Source organism: Brachyistius frenatus, unplaced genomic scaffold (assembly GCF_029030835.1).
Source record: "Brachyistius frenatus isolate BFR_SWC_R1_liver_20210118 unplaced genomic scaffold, ASM2903083v1 Contig_39, whole genome shotgun sequence".
Lineage (NCBI taxonomy): Eukaryota > Metazoa > Chordata > Actinopteri > Embiotocidae > Brachyistius > Brachyistius frenatus.
In genome coordinates this window covers 112,716-131,861 of record NW_027210638.1, presented here as the reverse complement: position 1 = coordinate 131,861, position 19,146 = coordinate 112,716, and the positions used below count along the sequence as shown (strand labels likewise).

At 41.2% G+C, this 19,146-nt stretch overlaps 1 protein-coding gene across 1 annotated transcript in view; it reads left to right on the top strand.

Annotated features, from left to right (window-relative positions):
• The first annotated feature begins 431 nt into the window (after nucleotides 1–431).
• The window catches only part of mrpl23 (mitochondrial ribosomal protein L23), a 35,942-nt gene continuing 17,227 nt past the window's right edge, over nucleotides 432–19,146 (top strand). The window contains exons 1-4 of the mRNA XM_069701853.1: nucleotides 432–581; nucleotides 1,365–1,487; nucleotides 13,374–13,456; nucleotides 18,063–18,136. Coding sequence (XP_069557954.1) covers nucleotides 562–581; nucleotides 1,365–1,487; nucleotides 13,374–13,456; nucleotides 18,063–18,136 — 300 coding nt within the window. The 5' untranslated portion in view covers nucleotides 432–561. The remainder of the gene's footprint in view (nucleotides 582–1,364; nucleotides 1,488–13,373; nucleotides 13,457–18,062; nucleotides 18,137–19,146) is intronic.

Sequence of the window (19,146 nt, the reverse complement as noted above, 5' to 3'; positions counted from 1 at the left end):
AATCTATTGATTATTGAGTGAATAAGTATCTTATCAAAATCCCGTTGAGCTTTCTTTTAAACACAATTTGAAGATGAACATGATAGGCTTGGAGACCTACTTCTCGGATGTCACAAAAACCTCCCGACTTTCCGAGTGGGGGAAATCCCAGCTCTGCAGGCGTTCAGGTGATTTCTCCCACTCGGAGGTCGGAACTTTCCCCACTTCCCAGTTGCTCTTGAACGCACCATAAATATTGTGGGATATTTGTTTACTGTGTCCGGGAGTACGAAGAGATAAAGGTCAGGTTAAGGTAACTTAGAAACGGGGAAAACAAGCTGCACTTGCCCCCCAGAATACACTCCCAAGCATTGGACTAACGTCAACATGTCCATGCTGCACACTTCTGAACTTTTACTTCAAGGGCAGGGAAAAAGTCCAATGCGCCTGCGCGTTGTATCATCCCGGAAGTACGTCAACGCACGTGTAGCATTTGACAACCTTGAAAAAAAAAAAACCCCACACAACAACTACAAAACACCAAGCTAGCAGCTTCTGTCTGCCAGCAAAACCGTCCCAGCAATGCCAGTAACACGAGTGTTGTAAGTATCAAGTGTTTTATTATTTCCTGCGTGACAAACGTGGTCGCTGTTTATTAAAATCGACGTGAGTCACTTTTGCTTGCAGCTTGGTAACCTGGCAAACCCAGCTCATGTTAGTTCGCCTCGGGGCTTCCCAAGTGGCCCTGTGTTATCTGATAGTTGCTCTTAGCAAAATGCGGTTTTCCTTTAGTTGATTCATTTTCAGTGCGTTTTAAGCAGTGGCTGTTTATTCTGTAAAACAACTCCGCGGTACAAAAGACCGTAGCTATGCTAAAAACAAACTGCCGTTAACGTGCAGCCAGAGTCGTAAAAACGTGTTTTTCCATAAGTTGATCAAATGTCTTCATCGATAACATTTGCATGCGTTAGAGATTGTATATCTGTCGGTATTTATGCCTTTTTTTTTTTTTTGTCAAATCGTGGGAGGTGCTGCTGTGACATATGAAATGTAAGATGGTCAGGCAAATCGTGGAAGCACATAATCTAAAAACCAAATCATTTGGAGGTAAAAAAAAAAAAAAAAAAGTAAAAGCAGGTCATTGTAATGGTGCCAATTCTTCTTCCAGATACTTTTGGGGAGAAAGCTCAGGTTTATACTCCTCTGTGCACGTCCTAAAGCAGCAGCTGTTTCTAGTAAATGCAAGTAAAGTTGCAGCCACTCAGTCGTGCTTGGATTACCTGTGCAGCTCTTAATGTCGTAGCTGTTGTTAGTGAAATACTCCAGGGTGTCTGGGAATGAAACCGTGTGCGCCAGAGCAGTCAGCCTCGTTTGTCTCCCCTCAGGCACCCTCTTTACCAGCTGGGCAACCCGCAGCTGAGGATCTTCAGACCCAACTGGTTCCTGACTCTGGTGAGGCCAGGAAAAGAGCAGCCTCCTGACACGGTCCAGTTTCGTGTTCCAATGGAGTAAGTCTTTGTTTGTATTTGGCAGCAAAGGAAACACAAAATTTAGATTTTTCTTCTACTGTTATGTAATCCCCTAATTTTAGATGTCAGGTTGTGTTATATTGCTGTTAAAAGTATTCCTATTTGGGATGGCAATTCAGAGCTGATTCCTGTTTCAAGTTTTTTTTTTTTTTTTTTTAAAGACTAATAGTACCAGAAAAACCAATAAATCCATTGCTGGCAATATTTGCAATTAATGTGATGTTTTAATAGCTTACAGGTGAGTGCTCCTAATTTACGCTTTACGGGTACGCTTTTCCTATGCTCTTTACCAAGCACTAAGAACTTGACTGAGGTGTAGTGGCTGATTGGCACCGAGCATGTTTCAGTGATTACATCCTTATTTTATATGTAATAAGTTTGGGAAGTCCACCGTTATGTGATGTAAGCAGTATGTACTGTAGGACTATACATCTATTGCCTTAAATTATCACAACATCTTCAGGTAAGTGGACTGTACTACGGTCAGAGCAAAAAGCATCAGTACTCTCTCTGCTAAACCGTCTGAATTGAAATTTTAAGCATTTTTCTCTTTTTCCCTGAAAGATAGACATGGACTCTGAATCTTACTTTTGCCTCCTTTTTATTGCCGAGCACCTCCTTGCACAGAGGTTGATAGCTGTTTATTTTTCTTTGATTAGAAAAACGTAAATGAAAAGCAGATTGTTTGCAGATCCTGTTGGTCTCCAACCTGTAACTTTTTCTACAATCGTAAATGTGTTTGTGACACAAGGGAGGAAAAATAATAACGTGTTTGCAGATTAATGGGACTGGAAATTGTTTGCCTCAACTTGTGTTTTGCTATTCTAATGCCTCTATTTTCTTCTTATGTAACTCACCAAGATGCACAATTAGTGCCTTGCGTCTTTGTTATATAATGCACGACACCAATGGTGTTGATGTCGATGTGTAAGAGAGCCAGTAAGTAATTTCATCATTTGATTGCCCTGTTAATACGTAATACTGCTTGATATAAATGTTTTCTTACTGTGTCATGGGAATTCTCACCCCTATCAGCCTCTATTCACATCTGTCTTTATTTTTCAACATATCATTTTTCAGACCAAATTTGGCAAATTCCTGATTTCTTCAATTGATTGTTAATAATAATTACCCAAATGTCAAATCAGATATGTCGCATTTGATGGTAGCTAATTTCATGCCCTGGTACAGATTTATTTATAGTTTTTTTTTTCAAATTGTTTTTCCTTTTTTCTCTGGAAGTCTGAACATATTAATCCCCAATACTTTTTCAGAACAAAAATATATAATAAGCTTTTACCCTGCATGGGCTGTAAATTCATTGTAGGTTGTCACTTTTGTTAGACTGTAGTAGTCTGAGTTGAACCTATGATACTATGAACATATGTTTCATGTTTAAGGCTGTGATCATTTGTTTTTACTGGCACTGTACCGATGTTACTCGACCAAGAAAAATGAACCTGGAGTTGGGCACCATGACCACCAGGTGGTGTGACAGCCTCAAGAATGTCAGTACGCAGTAGTCAAGACAGTTTGTACCACCTTATGGTTGTTTTTAATGAGCTCAGTTGCAAAGATGACTTGCAAAAGGCTGTCCTCGGGAGTGATGTGGGAGGTAAGGTCAAAAGTGCTTTTGTTATGCTCTGCAGTGGAGGTTCAGCCCAGGTCATAGACAGCAAGAGGTCAAACAGCAGAGCAGACAGTATTAACGTCTACACAGAAAATAAAATAAAAAATGTAGTTGATCATTCTCCAAAGCTCGTGTCTAATAGATTAATGCTATATATTACATCGCTTAACTACATCCTAATTTTGCACGACAACGTTGCTTGGTTTTCCTCACCAAACATATTTTGGCCTTAGTTTGGTGGGTTTTGATGATGCATATTGTGTCATAAAATGCAACAGGAGGTCCTTACTAGTCAGCATGTAGTAGCGATGAGCTGATTTTGACTACCTCTGCGAGCCAAGGTCACTGAGGTTAGCAGTGCTCCTCAGGCGATGAGAGGCCAAGAGCCCACACTGGGGAGAAAAATTGAAGTTTGAGGCAGATCATCTATGTGTCTCTGGTGGGGTTTAGTCCATAATCTGTTCATCCAGGTGCCTGGCCTCCCACTCTGATTCTTGCCTCTTCTCTGCCAAACTCCTAGGGTGCTTATGTAATTGTGTGTGTGTGTGTGTGTGTGTGTGTGTGTGTGTGTGTGTGTGTGTGTGTGTGTGTGTGTGTGTGTGTGTGTGTGTATATATGTATGAGTGCGTGCATGCTCTTCAGTGTGGGTGAGTCAGTTTGTGAGAATGGTGTGTTTCTTTGTGTATATATGCACAAAAGTGGGTAAATGCAGGGTGCGTGTGTGTTTATAAGGGTGTGTAAGGGTTTTTATTCTTGCAGTCTTTGATGCCTGCGAGAGGTGCATGGCTGATTGATACGCTGCTGGGACCTCAGTATGCGCTTTAAACAGTTATTTTCTTTTACTTTTCATACAAACAATGTAGTAAATGGGCTTACAAAGAGAGACAATGACACAAAGCAAATATGACGCCCCCTCCCAGCTTATTGATAAGTCAGAGTCGTTATGGCAGTGAAAGCTGTTGTAGTTGTGATTCTCCAGGGTAGGTGGTGTAAGCGTGGGTAAATTGTAGAGCCAAGCAGCTGTTACTGAGAAGTGATAATGTTGGCGTTCTCAGGGCAATAACACAAGGTGGCCTTTATCTCGGTGACACCTGGGAGCTAGATAGCCATAGTTGTTTCTCATGTTCTCGATTTTTTTTTTTCTAGTTTATTTTTTGCGGTATCACTCACTAGCTAGCTCTGTCCTCTCCCTCTGTCCCACCCTGGACTCTTCTGTTTATTGTGCTTTTCTTAAATGCTTTGCTACGTGTCCAAAACCAATCCCTCTTTGGCACTTGTTGTTTGAGACACCTGGGCTGTGTTCTCTCGTAATTCTCTCTGTGCCTGCTAGAGGGAAGTATTTGTTTGTCTTTTTGATTGTTCTCGAACCTTTTGTGCTATGCAAGTATTTCCTCTCTGCTCTAGAACATCATCAAATTTCTAAGTTTACACCCACAAACACCTCTTATACCTCACCTGGCATGGCTAGGGGCCAGTACACACACACACACACACACACACACACACACACACACACACACACACACACACACACACACACACACACACACACACACACACACACACACACCACACACACACACAAAGAAAAGAAACCACTATTGAATGTTGTATTCAGTCTACGACTCAGTCACATTTCATGCTATGCGGACTAATAACTATGAAACCAGACCATGCTGCGGTTTCTCACTGTAATCAGACTTGAACAAACTGACCTGGTTACACAGCAGCTCACAATATCTTTCCACTCTGACAACAGTTCAGTACCTGTTAGATCAAACAACGTTATGATCACCATGGCAGACACTCACTGTCTCTGTCCACCTATTCCACTTGATAAACACATGTTGGAAACTGGGTAATTTTTCCACGCTAATTAACCTCAGTTAATGTCATATGAAGTCATTCAGCCAGCCAGTAGATGAGTGTAACTAACTTTACTGACCCGTCTCTTTTTGAGGAGTGTAGTGACGCCTGATGACCTGGTCTTTGATCTATTTCTGTTCTATTGTCAGACCAAAACCTGAACAATAAATCTAATCCTTCACACGCTGCTCTTATACTCTCAACTTCTCAACTGTCTCTTCTCTCCCTAAGTCTCAGGTTCCTCAATGGCTTTCCTTCTAAACAAAGTCTGCTATTATGATCTTGATACTTTAGTGTTGAGCAACTTCTGTGCATGTATTGTCTGTGTAGATGGGAGATTTAAAGTAGAGAGTGTGCGTATCTCAACCCAAACCTGACAATGGGCAGTCCGACAATGAGGAGCGGCTTTCTTTTGCCTTTCATCTGCTCAGAAAACAACTCTCCTCTTTCATTCTCACCACTAAGCCACTCTGACACAATGTACTTTGATGTTATGTGTGTGTGTGCGCGTGTATGTGTGTGTATGGACTGTTTGGTGCACCTTCGATGCATGCCCGATGGTCTGCTTTTAAAGCTTACACGTGAAGTCTGCTAGGCTCATTGGAACACACATTACAGGTCAAAGGGACAATTCACTTGCCAGGCTGGCAAGGAGGCATCAGGTTCTGGTGGCCAAAACTGGAAATTTGGTTGCCATATTTAGTCACCTTGCAAGTGTCAATCACAAAGTTCAAAGACGTGCACAGACCAGGGTGAAGTTTTAACCCTTGTGAGTAGGTATTCGAAGTAACGGTACTTGATCAACATTAGCACCTGAGTTACAAGCGTTTTTGTGACCACTGGTCGTGCTTTTTTCCTGTATTTGGTATTTATAGCATAATGATATTTTCCACTTGTACCAGTACATTATTTTGCAGTATTAGCTGATGCAAGAACCATTCAGACAGTGAATTCTATCAACAAATGAATATGTCAACTTTTTTCGGCAGGCAAAATAAAGAACATAAGCAACACAAGATAATTTACAGCAAAAAGAAACCAGATAGTTTGAATTTCACGAGATTCCTCTAAACTGCAGTAAGTTGCCTCCAACTCTCCATCACCTCTGAGCTGCTGCATCCTCTTCTTTTCCATTTCCTGGTAATTCTTATAGTTAATCTGCCAACCAAAAAGGCACTATAAAAAGATCCAAAGTAGATGCAGCCCATTTTCTATCAAACAAGGAGCCACATTAAAAGCCTTCCAGTGGTTTGCCAAGTTAAGTTACTAAAACAAGCAACCTTTCTAAGAAGGATTCATGGTTACCACAAGAAGCATGATGGTCAATGAATCATCCTTATACAAAAGCAAAGTTCATCTTCAATCAAGTAAGAGATGACAAGAGTAACCCCCCCATTCCTCGGATCAAATGTTGTTACAGCGCTTACAAATTTACAATGACTGGCATGGAATTTAGTTTATACCGTGAAGTGCACACATCATTCTTGAAGCATGAATCACCACGATGATTTGATGAAATCTAAGCTACCAGATCAACATCTTGTTTCGCACAACATTTATTCAGTTGCCCACTTTCCCACTGTTAAACCAGTTGTTTTGCAGTTAAAAACATCTCCATAATTTTGTCCCCTCACTCTGTGAAATTAGGTCAGTTTTGGGTTATACCTGTGGGTGCAGACGTATACACTGAGCAAAACCTGTGCAGTCCCCCCAGAATTGTCAGAGTTGTGGTTGTTGTGATAAAAAATGCTTAATTTTACAGGTATTTGTTTTTAAAATTGTTATGCAATTTGTGAAGTTTTATGCAATTGTTTGGTGTAAAAGTTTATGAAACTGCAAAAAATGCTGGTCGATGAAAAAGTTGTGATTTTATTTATTTTTCAACTACTACCTAATGAAGTAAAATTCACACCGTGTATTCTTATGTACTTCCTATGAAGTCACAGTAGCCGGAAATATTTTAATTCTCATCTTTTACAAATTTTCCAAACTTGAAAAAACATGGTTCAAAGTCATGACAAATTTCAGTCATAATTGATGTAGCTTTACAGAACCGACAATTTCTGTGAAAATAAAACCTTTAAATGCTTTTTTAAAACCAATTCAACTCATAATGTGTGAACAAAAAAATGTATTTGCAAAATACAACTGTAAGGGTTTATAAATGAATGTATAAAAGTACAGGTCAATGTCTATCTCCTCTCCCAATCCAAACTTCAATACCCTAATTCTCTTGATGAGACCACATTTTACATGAACTTCATCACTTCATGTTTTGCTGTTCCGGTCAACTGGTATGTGGTTTGTTTCGATGATGGGAGGAGAGGTTGAGGAGTCTTGCTAGCTTTAAATGTGGAGTTATTTTTTTTTATTGATAAAGCAAGTTTTGTTTATAAAAGCTTACTTTGTGCCGTAATGCCTTCAGCAGAATTATTTATTGACTGCTTTTCATGTGGAGAAATTGCAGGCATTTTGCAAAATGGCAAAATCCTGGAAATATTGCAGTGATTGGTTGAATTCCCATTAATTATTGTGATTGCAAGATTATGGTTTCCTGGAGGGAATGCTTGTAGCCCTCGTGTTTATTCATACAAATTTAAGACTTTTCTTTAAAACAAAATAAAGATATCTTTTGACCCGGGAGTCAGTTTTTGAGTAAAACCTTAAGCAGGGCATTTGTGCTGTTTTAAACTAGCTGACATGCCATACAACTGCAACATTTCTGGTTTCGTGACCAGCGTACGATCGCTGTTGTATGTCATGCCTCCTTCTCTTGCCCTTCGTTTCTTGTCTTTCTCTTCAGAGAATAAAAGCAAGAAAAAAAATGAACAAGAATATTTTTGGGCATTTAGGATAGTCAGTAAGTACGGAGAAAGGGAAGATGACATTCATGAAGTCATCAACTGTTCATCAAACTGAGTGACGCATTTTCGTGGTTGCATATTACAAGACTGGGGCGTCAAAGTCTTTTGTTTTAACAACATTTATAAAGAAGGATTTCAGTATCCCCAAATATTCATGCAAAAATCCAGATATGCAAAATCTGTTCCAGTCAATATTTGTTGTTTTTTATATTTATAACAGAGGGACGGCCCCTTTACCTGGGAGATGTTATTTTGGCACCAGCACATTAATAGATAAATAATCTCTGAGCTTTGAAAACCCATTATTGTCAAACACTGTTAAAGCTGCCTGTCCTGCCTTTAACTTTTCCAATGGCGCCCTTTCACCTACTTCTCTTCACAGGTGTAAATGGACCACCTTAAACTACTTGAACTGATACTCATAATCTTTTTGGTTCAGTGTGAGTTAACCCACATTTAAGAATAGGAACTATCCAGGAGCATGTAGATTCATTGCAGGGGTGGGATTACATTTGAAAGCAGCTGATAGAGGTGTGCAGTTTAATCTGCAGATTGATGAATCTGCTATATTGTCACACACAAACAACTATGTCACAGTGGCGCACGATAAAGGCATCAAGTTTACCCTTTTTTATTTCACCCATGCCTGCATCCCTTTCTTTAAACACCTCTGGATTTAGGTCTTATATCTCTCTTCTGCACTTCCCTTTGAACAATGCAGAACAATATAACTTTCTAAGATTGTTTTCTGACAATGAAACCAGTGTGCCTCATTTAAACCTGCTTGGCAACAACAGACCATAATTGAACCTAATCCATCGTCTGCGTCATCTGATGCCCTTCTAGGTTTTGTGTTTGGAGTTCTTTCATCATCTTGGCCGAGGAATCTTTGTAGCATGTGTGTTTGCGTATAAATATATACCAGTTGCTGAGGAACGATGCCTTTAGCCTTAGCAGTTGCTGGAGACAGGTTTTCATTCTTCCTGAGAGGCAGAAGTGTGAAAGGTTAGCTTGTGGAGTCAGATGGGTGTTTATACTGGGATGATGATCAGATGCTGCCTGCATCACTGCTGGAGACACCACGCCCTTTGTCTAAGTTTAGCCTTGTTTATGTACACGCTTAACTTGACATTTTCTCCTCAGCTTTCAGCCCAAGGCTTTCTCTCAGACTGGAATCTAGTTTGTAGCTGAGATGGTAGTCATGTATTGACTCAGGTCAGAGAGAAAACAGCTATTTAATGTAACCCCTGTAACTGTAGATCACTGTGTGTGTGTGTGTGTGTGTGTGTGTGTGTGTGTGTGTGTGTGTGTGTGTGTGTGTGTGTGTGTGTGTGTGTGTGTGTTTGGGTGATGCTGCTTCTGGAGCAGAGGTAACAAAGTGTACGTGTGTGTGTGCGCGTGTGTGTGCTCTATGAATGCAGTTCTGTGTCAAAGTTTAAAGCACTTATGAAAAAAATGCTGTTAAGTGTAAATGCTTTCAAAAATAATGCCACAAATAGTTTTTATTCTCAATAAAAAATTATATTTGGTGACTATCCTTTTCCTTTCAAACAGCATGAGGTACACTTTTCAAGGTTCTTGGCAGGTATGTTTTTGCCAAACATCTTTCAGCGCTTCCCATAGTTTTTCTGTGGATTGTAACTCACATCCTGTGTTAATTCATGTAAACCCACACTGACTCGTCGTTGAGATCAGGCGCACCATCTGTTGTCAGACATCTTGTTCATCTAGTCAATAAATATCGTTCTCTATGAACCTATGGCTAAATATCTGTTTGTTCAGAGCATTGATTCTCAAATTGTCGGGGCGCGCCCCCCTCTTAAGGGGAACGGAGACATGACAGGGCGCGTGACCGGGTGGAAAATATGTAATGTGAAACTAATGTTTTGACGACTGCAATGTTTTTCACGGCGGAACAATAAACAAACTACCCTCTCACTTTTTGCAACGGTGCTCATTCAATAGGTGTTCCAAATGGAGAAATATTTGTCTTGACAGTCAGTTACCTGGTGCACAGACCATGGCAGGGAAAAGAAAGTGACTGCAGGCACTAATCAAGAGGGTCTCGTGTTATTCACAGAGAATCGCTAACATCAAAGCAGCTTAGCCCTGAACTAAACAAGGACTGATGTTGTCAACGTGGTCAATTTCATAAAAACAAGACCCCTGAGTTCGTGCCTGTTCTCCGATGGGAGCTGAACATTCAGTTGGGCTTGGTCGCAGCAAGGCAGTGTTGTCGGCAGTTTTTGAGCTCAGAGAAGAGATTTGGGTGTTTTAGGAGCACATGTATTAAGTTCCAAGTTTAGTGATGAACAATTTTTTAATAAAACTGGCCTATCTCAGCAATATATTTGGAAAACCTTGTTTTTTTTAAATTTAATTTAATTTTTCTCTATTTTTGAAAAATGGATTGATGAAACAGTCTAGTGACGAATATCACAAAAAGTGGTTTGTTGAAATGAAAGTTTCTTTTTTCACATTAGCACAACATAAATTACTGAGAGCAAGGACAAAGGAATGTTTATAGTCTTGACGTTATTTCAACACAAGTTAAATTTGGCCCATTTTGTTGGGGTGAGGATGGCATGAACTTTTTTTTTCTTCCAAAGGGGGGCATGACAGAAAAAGTTTGAGAACCACTGGTTTAGTGTGTGCCTGTGCAATATATCAATATTATTGATATTGTGATATTAGACTAGCCCTGCGTTCCAATATCCATACTACCATACTATTTAGTATGCCCAAAAACAATATATACTTAATATGTTAGATGTAGGATGCCAACAGTACCAGGATGCCCTATTGCATCCGGTCGTATTTTGCAGCATGCAGGCCAGCATGCTACTCGAGCTGTTCTGCTGTACGTAGCGGAATATACGTCACATTGATTGCTGAGACAGTTGGTGGCGCCAATGCTCTGCCCTCAAAAGGAAGGAGGAGGAGAAGAGGAAGAAGAAGAGGAAAAGGCATTAAAAGGAAGCCCAGTCGTTCCAACTTGCATCCTTTGTCTTTTTACCTCAAACGTTGCGCTACCGATCGCGATGGATATGACAAAGTGGGTCAAAGTTCAAGACGTATTTTTATGATGAAGTAGTATGTCCTAGTTGTATTCTTACTACATGCAACAGTAGATACTTTTTAAGGGAGGATGTAGTCCGTACTAAAAAGTAAAAAGAAATAGTATGTGATTCGGAACGCAGGGTCGATATCATTTCTTAGATTTTGGATATTGTAATTGACATTGCATAAGTAATGTCTTTTACTGTTTTTTAAGGCTGCAGTAAAGTGATGTTATTGTCTGAACTTAGCAGACTGTTAATTTTTTTACTTTAATCCACTTAGTCATTATATCCTCAATACTGTTGATTTTTTTAAAATCAAAAATCTTGTTGTGAAAGTTATTTGTTAAAGCAACAACCCCGACAATATTGTCGCAATATCTAGTATCTAGTAAAAAATATTGTGATTATTTTCCTGGTGCGCTGACGCCATTATGTCAACAAGTCAGAATATTGTTATTATGATGTTATGATTTTATAAAATCATATTAGAAATAATACTGATATTATCCTGAATAATATAGTATGGCACACCGTTAGGCTCCCTTTCAAATACACTGAGGATGGTTTATGAGATATCTTGCATCTAGCAATTACGTAAACTTTTCAAATTAAACATTTTCATACTAATGTAGTTGGATTTTTCCATGAGGGATGTGGTGCAGATGTCTTTTTAAGACTATCAAACCAGGTACTTTAATTTTTTTTTTTTATGTGTGATGGTCTTTGTTCTCTAATTTGTTTTCTCTGTCATTTATTAGCTTTTTCAGCTATAACTACTCGTTCATATTTTGCATCTACAAATGTTTTGTATGTTCAAAACGGACAGGACTGTGCTGTGCTCGGCCATGCTTCATATATACTATCTCTTTGTTTGTGGTGGCTGGATAATTGAGGTGGTAAGAGCAGTAGGGATTTCGAGAACATTCTCCTCATTAATCAGGATCAGTGTTCCCTCTGTTAATGATCCAGAGGAGACCTCGTAGTCCCCAAGCTACTTTCATCTCTTCCAGTTCCCTGCCCCTGCTTTCTAGGAAAACCTGTCTCTCAGCGCAATCACTCTTTCTTCGTCTCTTGATGTCAAGTACCCCTGGTCACTCCGCTCCGCTTCATTGTCCTCTGGCAGACACTGTAAGATGGGCGTCATGGTGGGAGGTGGGTGCAAATGGAGCAGAAAGGCGCATCTGCGTGCCACATATTAGGAAACACATCTCTTTCCTCTTGGTAAAGGAAGAGAAATAAGTCTAAAACGGAAGACTTTTCTTCACAGGGATACAGAAACCTCTCCCCCAGTAGTCCTGGATCACTGTGCAGTCTAATAGGGAGAGCTCGGTCAAAGCTAGGCTCTCTCTTCTCACAACGTCTGAAGATGGTAGAAAACCCTATCATACTCAAGACTCATCACATCAAACCATCCTGCTTTGTTAAATGCGGGAGTCAAATGTGGAAATATTTACTCTAGTATCGTAAATGTAAGGGTACCTCTTAATACACAGAACTTAGCCAGTCAAAAATAAGTGTTCTAGCTCTACATCAGTGTCAGCTTTGCCAATGTCAGCCGGTTATTAGCGGGAAAGGCAATTGTTTGTACAGCATGGAAACATATATTACATCACTCGTAGGTACAAGGACTCTGTGTTCACAGATGTGATTTTCTCATGCAAATGTTTGCCTTACCTAATATTATTACAACAACTCAAGGTATTGTGCTGTTTCCTCTGGAAAACAGTGAATATTACATTATCCTAATCCATCAAAGAAACATATGAGGTGATAAGACACACCATATCCCAGGCACTCATTTCAGACCACGGCGTCGCTATTAAGCACTTTGTTGGACGCATTTGGGAAGTGCTTTCTACCAGGCTAATCCAATTGGTCAGATTGATTAGCAGTTAAAAGCCTTTCTTCCTCTGGTCAGAGAAATCGGTTCCAAATGCTGCCCAGTGGGCTACCTTCAGCTGGGCTGGCCCGCCGGATCAGTTGGTGCCAGGCCCACTTCCTGTGTAGGGTTTCACCGGACGCAATCAATACTTGCAGACAGCTAATTGGATGAACACGGACACTCGCATTTCTCCTCTCCCCACTTTATGGCCTATAGAATAAAAGCTGAATATGGGCTCATACGGGAGTGTCCTGTCTCTTACAGCAGATAATATCACAGCACAGTTTATGGGAATGCAGTGTGGAAATGGGCTCCATTATTTCTATGTAGGTGCGAATTAAGTGAATGTGGGTGTTATATGACGGACAGTGATCCCAGAGTGTAACCCTACAAGTGCTGGACTGCAGCCTCAGACTACTACCCTCACTCCATTATGGCCCACACACACACATTGAAAATCACTCCTTACTGCATACGAACCCTGATGCTGGAAGCCTTGCATAACCCCTCTTCTCCTCTCTATGTTTCTCCTCTCTGCCTGTTCGGGCTGTGTCTGGACAGAATGACCAAGTGTGACGTAAAGAACTACATGGAGAAGATCTATAACGTCCCTGTGGGAGCGGTCCGCACCAGGATACAGTTTGGTGAGTGTCTTCGCTGATTTGTCCAAGCACCTTCAGAGAGCCATAAACATTTACAGAACTTGGAATGGTTGACACCACCTCATAAAATAGCATCCCGCCGCTGCCAGGGTCGGTGTTCTCTCTTTGTTTGGGTTGACTGCGTTCTGGGTCGGGTCTAATTATACTTGGCTCTTTTTGAATCGGGTCTGATTGTTCACAGGTCAGATCTGGATGAAGTCCAAAAGCTCTGCCTTGCATAACATTTTTAGATAAGATTCATTTGTGAGTGATCCAAAATGCAAATTTCCAGGTATCTGTTGATAGTTCTGTCAAAGATTATTAATCAAATCATTTTGAGTCCAATGTATTAAGACACACACAGCAAAAGTTGTAAAGCTATCTTGATTTCTATGAGTAAGTGTTATACCTGGCAGTAACATTACCTCTATTGAGGTTAGCAGAGGCTCTTTTTTTAGTTTCCTGTATCGAATGTGTTTTATTGGTCACATCACATTAAGTGCAGCGAGTGAGTCACTGACGTGATAACAAGGAAAGCAAGTGGTGGAACAGCGTAACAATCACCATGATTGTCATCTATGTAAAGACATGGATCTGTCCAATCTGTTGAGAGGTGGCGATGAAAACACTTGATTTTGCAATACCAAGCCACAAATATTTCATCCAAATTAAAATCTTAAAGTACTACTGCAGCTCTTGTGGGTAAATTGAGCAAATGGTGCTCACTCACTCACTCACTCACTCACTCACTCACTCACTCACTCACTCACTCACTCACTCACACTCACTCACTCACTCACTCACTCACTCACTCACTCACTCACTCACACAGTGTCAGATTATGAATAGTTAATTTGAACCTAATGCAATAGATTCATTACTATCCAAAACATTTACATATACAAGTGCTAATTTGATATAAATCTATTTGATATCGTTACATACAAAACACATGAACCCCATTTCAGCTCAGTGTTGAAATTATACGGGTTAATTAAGAGTTCTGTTTGCACCTAAAATCTGCCTTCAAGTATCAAATGGGCTTGAAGGATATCTGGGAAAAGCGGACGTGGTTTCACGGCAGAAAATCTAATCAAAGCGTAGATTGAAACTTATCAAACTCTTTAAGCAAAATCCACCTGTTTACTATACAGCCGTATGTTTAATATGCTGCATGTGCTAATTGTATCCAAGGGTAAGTTATTGACTTTTTTTATTTTTAAGTGAATCCTATTAGTCAGTATACTAAAATGCGGTTAACAGAGGATAGTTTTGCTGTTGTTAATGTGTAAAACTTTCATGTTAAAGTTACATAACCAGGAAGTTTATATCCATCCTAATGCGCTTCTTAGTCAGTCAACATTTTTGTGAATTAAATTTTAGTTCTGGTGTTCACAGAAGGATTGTTTTAGGAAGCATAAATTCGAATCGATTCTGTTTTAGAGACTCGGCGGTGGTTAGTGGCGATTAGCAATTTTGAGTTCCGATGTAGATGGTCCTTCATTGACATGCAGCAGCGGGAGTGTTTTCCAGCGGCTAGTTGCGGTAGTGGTTAGCGTGCCTGGCTCTCCTTCCCCCGTAACACACACAGCTGCTTATCTTACAATCTGCTGCTGCAGCACTCCAGCCTCCAGCTGTCCCAGGACACCCCACGCTCCCTCCTCACAAACACATGCTATTCACTTACAAACTTGCTGCTTCAGGGCCCTAAGTGCTTCATACCCTCCATACTCATCCCAATCCCAAATCCCTGCTCCTGCCCCCTCGTCCTGGATGGTTATGGAGCCAACACCAGTGTTATATCATTGATTTAATAATCTTCTTGGCTTTTATGGACAGCTTAAGTTTGCATGGACTGATTTGGGGGCTCCTTACAATTCTAGGAATTTGCAAATTCATGGCACAACAGAATGGGTGGCTTGAAGTCGGCGTGATGCTGAGCCCCATTTTTTTTTTTTTTTTTGTTGCCACGCCTGAAGGGCCAAGAGGAGCCCCCTCTACATCTGGAGGAGAGACTGGAAAGGAGACCTGGAGAGTGGTGGAGGAGGAGGAGGAGGAGGAGGAGGAGAGAGGCGCCTAGTTTAGCCTAGGCTACAGTGTGGAGAACCAATTAACACTGTTTATTAGAGTTGTATCATTAGAGGCGAGCGGAAAAGGAAAGCCCCTTGGTGCAGTGGATGGAAGGAAAGAGGTGATCATTGGGGGCGGGGGGCATAGAGCGGGATAGAGGAGAACGGGTGGCCTATGGCCACTGGTTATCCCGAGGTGCGTCAGAGAAGGTATCCCTGTCTGCGTCAGGGGTTCCACTCCATTGGCAGTGTAAAGACGGGAACAGGGGCGAGGAGAGTGAGGGGCGCAAACAACCCTTTCTTCTCTCCATGTGCGGCAGGGGTATTTTGGAAGGAGTTGCCATGGTTACCCCTCTGGTCTGGGATTTGTAACGTGATAGCTGGCTGCCAAACCGCAATCTCAAAGTGGGAGAAATTGTGCTTGCGTTTGCGAGTGTTGTATGAAAGCTCTGTCTGTGTGTCTGTACGTGTGAGGAAAGGGCGAAACGAAGTAACAGAAATACACTGGGTGTCTTTTCAAGGTGTGCAATTGGGTGCGTCTCATGTTCTTTTTGTGTTTTGAAGGGACAGGTCAGGGTCTTATCTTGCTCTTTCGAAGGTTGTAGCATTTCCCAGTGGATTTCCTCAGCAACCTAATCACACACACACACACACACACACACACACACACACACACACACACACACACACACACACACACACACACACACACACACACACACACACACACACACACACACGTACGTACACTTTGTTACCTCTGTCTCCCACCCACACAGGGGCCTCCACTTAGCCAGGGTGGCGTGGAGGGGGAGTGTTTTACAACCCTGCTCAGGGCTTTCCCTAAGCAGTGGGCTCCCTGGCTTGTGATTACTAGCTCCACATACAACACACACATAGACATGCACAGACACACACGCACACACATGCACGCACACACACACACACACACACACACACACACACACACACACACACACACACACACACACACACACACACACACACACACACACACACACAAATGACTCATTACAGTGGAATGTTTCCCTTGTTTTTCAAGACATAAACCGTTCCCATGGCAATGGTAGTTACTCAGAGGGGCTGCTGACTTGACCACCAGGGTCTCATTGAGATTTGAGTCCTCAGGCAGCGATGAACTGTTTGATGCTCTGGTCATTATCCTTTACTGATAGTAATTTTTGTTGCAACGTAAAGGTTTTGATACCTGCATGAGTTTAGTAAAAATTTCCTTTAGATTTATTTGAAGCGAAGCCCCTGATCTGCGCGCGCACACACACACACACACACACACACACACACACACACACACACACACACACACACACACACACACACACACTCACTCACTCACTCACTCACTCACTCACTCACTCACTCACTCAGCTGCTCCCTGAGTCCCCTGTCTTCCAGACTTAGAGAGGTCTGACAGGCGAGAGGATGATGTCATCATAATCTCCAGCTGGGGAAGAGGTTAACCTGCGTTCCATGGTCAACAAGATCAGGTCCTGCTTTTCCACGCGTGCACACAAAGTATTCTCTGTTCTACAGGGAAATGGACAAAATGTGTTTAAAATATCTATTGTTTGGAAAAGAATGAAAGCGCAGGTGAATGGATGTCACTGGTGGTACTCTAGACATTTTACTGACTGTCAACCACGGTGCACCTTAGAAATTTTAAAACTCAATATGTAATCACAGTAGTCATTATTTCCTGGATTAATCTATTATTTTTTGGGGGTCTTCACAACATCGGAAAACGATGAAAAATAGCCACTTACTGTTTTCTAAAGCCCGAGGTGATGCCAGGCAAGTGGCTAAAACTTCAAAGTATTCAGTTTACTCTATTTAATGTTAAGATAAGATAAGACTTTATTAATCCCACAGTGGAGAAATTAAGATGTCACAGCAGTTTAAGGATACAGGTAGAAAAGATGAGTAAAATAAATGCAAATACAATACAAATAGAATAAAATAATTTAAATGAAAAATAAACACCTATGTATGAATATACACACACACACACACACACACAAAGGTTATATACACGAATTACACTTTTTACCTATTTAAGTGTACACAAAACAAAGTCAACCTGTACATTTTCACATTAGAATTTCTGCAACACCTCTGTGTTTATAATTTATTGTTTATAACAATGATGCCTTTTCATTTTCTGTCTCATCAACTAATTGATTAGTTGACTGATTGTTGCAGCTCTAACTGTGATATAATGACTGCTATAACTGTTGATAGTTGGATCTGTGCAGATAAAAAAATGAATCAAATGGGAAAATCTGTGTTTCTGTCAAACTGAGCTACTTCAATTAATTGATGCAAAACCACTGAAGATGTCCTTCTTATCATTTGCAACAGCGACCAAGACTCATTACAACCAGAGATATTGAAGGACAAGCCACCGTCATCGTCTCTCTGTCCCCCTGTCTGCTGCAATTACAATTTTCTCATGTTTTCCTCTGCCAGAAGGAGTAATAACTGCTGCTGTGTGTTTTTCTCAGGCTCCAACAAGAAGAGGAATCACCTGAACCAGAAGGTGAAGCAACCTGACTACAAAGTAGCCTATGTTCAGCTGGTGAGAAGACATAAACACACGCACGCACGCACGCACACACACACACACACACACACACACACACACACACACACACACACACACACACACACACACACACACACACACACACACACACACACACACACACACAGAGTAACATTAACACATTAACTCCTGTCCACTACTCAGTGGGAGTGTGAGGCCTTACCACAATTACACACTCACTATTTGTCTTTCTAACATCCAGCCCATTGCTAGTTTTTTTTAATTTTTTTATTGCAGGGCATTTTGGGGGCCTTGAGTTATTATTTAAGGGGTGGGGGACTTGCCAGGTGAGGAAGGTGAGACAACCCGTCTCACCATCAGTTGGCCTTTGAAGGTGACTTCTCAAACTCACTCTTCCTCATAACACGGGAAAATTTTAACAAGCATTTACCTGCTATTCTTTCCTGTTCTTGAGAATGAAGCACACACATATGAAGACATACACAAACCACATCGCTCTACCTTCCATCTCTCCTGTGTGGTTCACACACTCTGGCTGCCCTCTTGAGAAAGTAGCAGTCTGGGTTCTTGCAGGGCCTGAGGGTAAAAGGTTCTCTTTGGTTACATGCCAGACTTATTACAGCAAATATTGAAATGTGGACATCAGATGTTATGGCTCTGTCTGTGCTTGCGTGTTGTGAACAATCATGTGCACTTGATGTGTGTACGGTGTTTGATGGGACACTCCTGGCTGGTGTTGCCTTCACAACTGTGTTTGAGGTTGCTTTGGGTCAGGAAGGCTCACAATATTGCTAAAGGTCTGCCAGTCTTTGAGATCACACAAACGTCCCCCCCAAAATATATTCCAAAAAAAAAAAGTCGGTTTTAATGTGCCTTTGATGCAGCCGTGAAAAGCAAGGGACCTTTGTTTTGTGCCTGCCGTTTTGATCCTGCCCAGATTAATCAACAGCGGTGCAGACACTTGTTTACGCCGCACCGCCCACTCGACTGGGAGCCATCAATCTCGAAATGGATGAATAATG